Genomic DNA, 6,505 nt, shown 5'->3' with positions numbered 1-6,505 from the left:
CAAAAAATGATAATACTTTCCTAAAATGGTAAGAGAATGAATTAGTTTTCCAATAATGATTACTCTTGAATTAAATTTCTTTCTTAATACTTCAAGCTTTGATCCTTCTATCCGTCGTGGTAGGCGATGCTCTTTGCAACTGTCTCTCAAACCCAATGTTATGAAAATTCGTTCGAATTGACCGGTCAAACCAATTAAATCGTGAACCAATAAAAATTACAGTTCGATTATACCAAAACCGAAAAAAATAAAAATCGTTATTGAACCGTTAAATCGGCCGGTAACCGGTCAGTCGAACCGAATCGGAACCCGGCCGATTTTTTTACTTTGCCCAAAACGCTCAAAACACAGCCGTTTAGCATACAGTAACACCCCCTCCCCCCAACCCTTACCAGTTACTAACCCTAACTCACTCAACTCTCCAACGGCGCAGCAGCACACCCTCCCTCGTCCCTCCCATCACCCTCGAGCTGGCCGTTCCTCTCATCGCCGGCGAGCTCAGCCCCTCCCTTTCGTTCAGCCGCCGTACTGCTCCTGACGCCGTCGCCGGTTGGAGCTTCGAAGCTCACTCGGTCCCTCACTCAGCTAACGTCTCAGACTCTCAGCAGTGGAAGCATAGTCGCCGGGCTCGCCTCCTGCCTCCGTCGCGAAGCTCTGTTCCACCGTCGCCGGCGCCATCTCTGTTCCTGCCTCCGTCGCCAGCTATCCATTTCCAGCGCCATCATCCTTCCTTGCATTTGAAACGGTAATGGAGCCTCAGTTTGATTCTGATTCTGATTTGTTTTTATTCTGAACTTTTTTATTCTGATTGTTGGTTTGATTCTGATTTATTTTTATTCTTCCGACGTCCTCCCCATTGTTGACTCTGATTTGTTTTTTGGTTGGGTTGTTCTTGATTCTTTGGTTGGATTGTTAATTCTATTTTTTTTTTACTTTGAATTTTTTGTTCTGTTTTTTTTTTATTAATTCTGGTTTAGGATTGATTTTATGCTTTTGACTCATTCCAAGATTTTTTTCTAATTTATTTGTTCTGTTGCTGATTTATTTCTTTAATTCTGGTTTTGCTTCCGCTGCTCCTACTGTCGTCGTCGTCGGACGCTCGCTTGTGGTTTTGCCTCTGCTGTTTGTTCTGATTCTCATTCGTGGCAACTCCCCAGTCATCTTTGCTGCTCTGTTCAGCTACCTGCGCCGCTATACTCTGCATCACTGGTGTGTTCCGCCTCTCTTCTCTGCGAATTGCCTCTGAATCTTTTGTTTTTTCGCACTTAGTTAATTTTTATTGTTGATCAATGTGGTGGCGGTGGTGTTGCTATATACGTGTATTGTTGCTGCTGCAACTGAAATTTTGCAACGTGTTATTGGTTTGTTGCTTGTATAAACTATATTATAATTGTTATTGCTGCTGCATTCCTTAGGTCCAGAATTATTGTGGTTAGTTAATTTTTATTGTTGATCAATGTGGTGGCGGTGGTGTTGCTATATACGTGTATTGTTGCTGCTGCAACTGAAATTTTGCAACGTGTTATTGGTTTGTTGCTTGTATAAACTATATTATAATTGTTATTGCTGCTTCATTCCTTAGGTTCAGAATTATTGTGGTTTTTCCCCCAAATAATTCACATGTGAAGTAGAGTATACATATATCATAATTGGAATTCGTCGCTTTGTCTCTTAAAATCAGAAAGATAGCTGTAATTTAATTTGATCCATCTAGTATTCGAGAATCATGTTTCGTGAGATGTTCTTCTTGTGATATCCATTTATCACTTTTTGGATTGGGCAAACGCGAAGCAGAAGCCATTTCACTTTATGTTAGTTTGGTACTTGATGTTATTTTAGAAGCAGAAGCCATTTTGGAGTGAAATCAGTTTTACATCTTATTAGTTTGGTGCTTGTTGACTTAGCTAGATTGGTAGAAAAATCTTCATCAAAAGCTATAATTAATTAATTATATTTTAGGATGTATATTTATAATTTATTTATTATTTTATTCTAAAACAATTTTTTCGGTTGAATCACAGTTAGACCAGTTGGATCAATGAATCAGTGAACCAGTGACCAAAGCGGTTCGATGACCGGTTCGGTTCTCAGAACCTTGCTCAAACCTCATCGCATCTTATAGCAGAGTATGCTAAACAAGCTATGCAACAGCAACAATAAACCTTCAATCATGTCCGCACCCAAAACCCCAATCCCACTTCGTCTTCCTCCTTCCCACCCATCGCAACACTAACAACAGCAGTAAAACACAACCCCAACAAAGATTTTTTTATGCCCTCCATGTTCAATGGTATCTACAACATAATATTGCAATGCCTGAGTTCCAGCACCATTACCCTTTCCCACGCGCGTCAAGCCCACGCGCACATTCTCAAGCTCGACCTCTACGGCGACACCTACATCACCACAAGGCTTCTCTCTCACTACGCCAATAATCTCTGCTTTTCACAAGTCACAAACCTCGTACTCCATTTCTTCCCCAATCCAACCCTTCCTTCCTTCACCACTATCATCAACGCCTTCACCAGGTCCCACCAATACGACGCCGTTCTACGCCTCTTTTCCCTCATGGGTCATAAGGGTCTTGCCCCTGATGGGTTCCTTCTCCCGAGTGCAATCAAAGCCTGTGCTGCGTTGCAAGCCTTGAAGCCCGGGCTGCAGTTTCATGGGTATGCTTTTGTGTCTGGTTATGCCTTGGATTCAATTTTGGCGTCTTCTCTGGTGCATATGTATCTGAAGTGTGATAGTATTGGGGATGCGCATCGACTGTTTGATGAAATGCCTGAGAGGGATGTTGTCGTTTGGAGCGCGATGATCGCGGGTTACTCGCGACGTGGGATGGTTGAGAGGGCCAAGGAGATGTTTAGTGAGATGAGGAGTGAGGGGGTGGAGCCCAATTTGGTATCGTGGAATGGGATGCTTGCTGGGTTCAGCAATGCAGGGTGGCATGTTGAGGCTGTGGAGTTGTTCAAGACAGTGCTGAGCGAAGGTTTTTTGCCTGATGGGTCAACCGTATCATGTGTGCTTCCTGCTTTGGGGCAGTTGGAGGATGGAGTGGCTGCGAAACAGGTTCATGGTTATGTGATCAAACAGGGATTGGGATTGGATAGGTTTGTGGTCAGTGCGCTGCTTGATATATATGGGAAGTGTGGATGCACACAGGAGATGTTGCAGGTGTTTGATGAGGTCGATCAGAGGGAAGTTGGTTCTTTGAATGCTTTTCTAAATGGGTTGTCGCGAAATGGTTTGATTGACACTGCATTGGAGGTGTTCAGGAAGTTCCTTGATGAAGGAGTTGAATTGAATGTTGTGACTTGGACCTCTATGATATCTAGCTGTGTGCAGAATGGGAAGGACATGGAAGCTTTGGAGCTTTTTAGAGAGATGCAGGCTCATGGAGTGGAGCCTAATGCTGTAACGATACCAAGCTTGATTCCTGCATGTGGAAATATTTCAGCATTGAAGCATGGGAAGCAAACCCATTGCTTTTCTCTCAGGAAGGGGATATTTGATGATGTTTATGTAGGTAGTGCATTGATAGATATGTATGCAAAGTGTGGAAGAATCCAGTTATCTCGGCTTTGTTTTGATAAAATGTTGGATCCAAATTTGGTTTCTTGGAATGCAGTAATGAAAGGATATGCAATGCATGGGAAGGCTAAGGAAACAATAGAGATGTTTCGAATGATGCAAGAGAGTGGCATGGAGCCTGATGAGATTTCCTACACATGTGTGTTATACGCATGCGCCCAAAATGGCTTAACTGAAGAAGGGTGGCAATATTTCAATAGCCTGTCAAAAGAACATGCCATTGAAACTAAAACAGAACACTATGCTTGCATGGTGACACTTCTTTAGTCGTGCAGGGAAACTTGAAGAAGCTTATTCTCTCATCAAGGAAATGCCATTAGAACCTGATGCTTGCATCTGGGGAGCCTTACTAAGTTCCTGTAGAGTTCACCATAATTTGAGTTTAGGCGAGATTGCTGCAGAAAAGCTTTTCCTGTTAGAACCCGATAACCCGGGGAACTACATTCTTCTGTCCAACATCTATGCTTCAAAGGGCATGTGGGATGAAGTAGACAGAATTCGTGATGTGATGAAGAGTAAGGGTTTGAGGAAAAATCCTGGCTACAGTTGGATTGAGATTGGAAACAAAGTACACATGCTTGTTGCTGGTGACAAGTCGCATCCACAAATGCAAGAGATATTGGAGAAATTGGAAAAGTTGAGTGCTGAGATGAAGAAATGTGGTCACCTTCCTAAGACTGGACTTGTGCTGCACGATGTGGAGGAACAAGAGAAGGAGCAGATATTGTGTGGGCACAGTGAGAAGTTGGCAGTAGTATTAGGACTACTCAACACGAGTCCGGGGCAGCCTCTTCAAGTGATTAAGAACCTGAGAATCTGCAGTGACTGCCATGCCGTTATAAAATTTATTAGCAGTTTGGAAGGGAGAGAAATTTTTGTAAGAGACACAAATCGTTTTCACCATTTCAAGGATGGTGTTTGCTCTTGTGGAGATTATTGGTAATTTCTCATGAACTTCATTTCTAGAGACATCACATATCCACCATTTGAGTCTCCAACAATTATTCCAATAATAACATATCCGATTTGACCTATGGATGAATACACAAACATACATTTCATGCTTGTTTGGGTAATAGCAATGAGATTCCCCAATATCATGCTAAGAATAGCTAGGATTTCCAAAAGAAGATGCCATTCGTTTGATGAGAAATAAAAAGGAATATCGAAAATTCGAGTGGCTGAAGCTGAAGCAGCTACTTTTGGAGTAACAGAAAGAAAAGCAACGACTGGAGTGGGAGAGTCAGAGTCGAAAAGAGGATTCCTCACTTCTTTCTCTCATTCAAAACCGTGCATGAGACTTTCATCTCGCACGGCTCCTAAGTGATAAAAGAAAGAACTCATCTTCTTTCTTTTTTGATTACCTTCCTCGCGTATGTATAAGACCAAATCCATTCGATTTAGAATTTTCAAAATGATTACTATACTAATCCTTAACTTTTCGAGGAATCCTTCATCAGTGGTTGCCAAACACAGAATACACTAATCAAGATTATTTTTGTATCCATTTGATGCGATGGAGTTGTCAAGTTGAGAGCAATGGATGTGCATTGTCATTTTAGCAATTGGCAGTTAGATTATAGTTCTGTTCAGTCCCTTGTTTCCTTTAACAGAGATCTTCTGTCAGTCGCATGATCTAGATTATACTGAAAGGCGATGGTGGTCCATATCAGCAGATTTTCCTTTTTAGTTCTGTCCATGTTGTTGGCAGATGCATGATTTAGCATCAATTAGGAAATTTAAAGACATAAATTCGAGATATTGTTCCTCACAAGCTAGCCTTCACAGCATCTTTTTTGTTTCTGCTGAATGAAATTGTGTATTCTGGGCATGGGAATGCTGTTTTCTGCTCGTCTTTAGAAGGCATTTCATTGCACAAGTTCGTGATACTCGGCCCCGCTCAAGCTATAAAGTCCCCTAACCGCATGATTGTATGGTTTAAACATCAAATTAATATAGAAGGTATCTATGATATTTAATACAACATTCATTTATTTCTTATTTTAATGTTATCCTTGGTGATCTTGATAGTGAAACTGTATTTGCTCAGCTTGATATAATACTATCTTGATCAATCTATTTTCAGCCAATGGCTTGAAATTGTGATTTGTTCTAATGATTTGTTGTACTCAGGTAAGTATAAAACTTCTGTCAATATTTCTTGTGGTTTGGAGGGCTTCTTGGACTCCTCCAAGAACTCCTAAGTAAATGTGAGTAATGTCTCGTGAAAAAGAACTTAATGCCATTGTCTATTGCATGATTGGTGCAGATAAACATTATTGAAGGAGCATCAAACATTATTGTGGTTTTTGTCTTTATAAATGGCTGATACCTTGAATGAGCAACAGTTTATCAACATGGCTGATACCTTGAATGAGCAACAGTTTATGAACAGTTGAACCAGACCAAGGTAGACTGGATCGACCAAGCAAACCAGACCGGATTGGAAATAACCAAACTGGACCGAATCGGCCCACACTACACCAAACCAAACTGAATTACGCCAAACTCAAATTAGACTAAAGTAAATCAAATCAAATTATACCTGACCAAATAGAAGTGGAAAGTGCTAAAGAGGAACCTTAGAAAACCAAATTAGACCATTTTTTATTTTATTTTTCAAACAATTTTAAGCCTAATTAATAATAAAATATTGTTACAAACAGTTATACTTTTAAAGTAATAGTATTTTGAAAAATACATTTCTAATCAATCGGTGGGTTTGATTTGTATTTTTATTTTCAATTTTCTTTGTTTTTAGAATTTTGTAGGAAAAAAAAATAGTAAAAACAATAAAATTTTATTTTCATTTTTATTTCTTATTTTTTTTATAATTTAAAAAAAAAAATACTAAAAATAAAAACAGAAAATAAAAATACAAAACAAACACAAATTTAATTTTTGATATCTTAAT

The 6,505-nt window shown here is 39.9% G+C and overlaps 2 protein-coding genes across 6 annotated transcripts in view; both read left to right on the top strand.

The window, feature by feature from the left end:
• Positions 360 to 3,922, top strand: LOC107644069 (pentatricopeptide repeat-containing protein At1g20230-like). Its single transcript, XM_021124474.1, has 3 exons — positions 360 to 745; positions 1,158 to 1,209; positions 2,022 to 3,922. The coding sequence occupies exon 3, from the start codon at positions 2,272 to 2,274 to the stop codon at positions 3,856 to 3,858; it is 1,587 nt and encodes a 528-aa protein (XP_020980133.1). The 5' UTR covers positions 360 to 745; positions 1,158 to 1,209; positions 2,022 to 2,271; the 3' UTR covers positions 3,859 to 3,922.
• The window catches only part of LOC107644068 (probable cyclic nucleotide-gated ion channel 20, chloroplastic), a 10,921-nt gene continuing 8,954 nt past the window's right edge, over positions 4,539 to 6,505 (top strand). For 2 of the 5 annotated variants that reach the window (XM_021124464.1, XM_021124461.1), the window contains exon 1: positions 4,539 to 5,553. In XM_021124464.1, coding sequence (XP_020980123.1) covers positions 5,517 to 5,553 — 37 coding nt within the window. In that variant the 5' untranslated portion in view covers positions 4,539 to 5,516. Of the gene's footprint in view, positions 5,554 to 5,687; positions 5,725 to 5,780; positions 5,802 to 5,860; positions 6,002 to 6,505 lie in introns of those variants that run through there. The other 3 variants (XM_016347854.2, XM_021124462.1, XM_021124463.1) reach the window with 3 other exon arrangements.

This window comes from Arachis ipaensis, chromosome B05 (genome assembly GCF_000816755.2).
Source record: "Arachis ipaensis cultivar K30076 chromosome B05, Araip1.1, whole genome shotgun sequence".
Taxonomy (NCBI): domain Eukaryota; kingdom Viridiplantae; phylum Streptophyta; class Magnoliopsida; order Fabales; family Fabaceae; genus Arachis; species Arachis ipaensis.
This window is presented reverse-complemented; position numbering and strand designations above follow the sequence as displayed.

Bases quoted from the DNA above. Each gene is read 5' to 3' on its own strand.
- LOC107644069 (XM_021124474.1), top strand. From the start codon at position 2,272: ATGCCCTCCATGTTCAATGGTATCTACAACATAATATTGCAATGCCTG.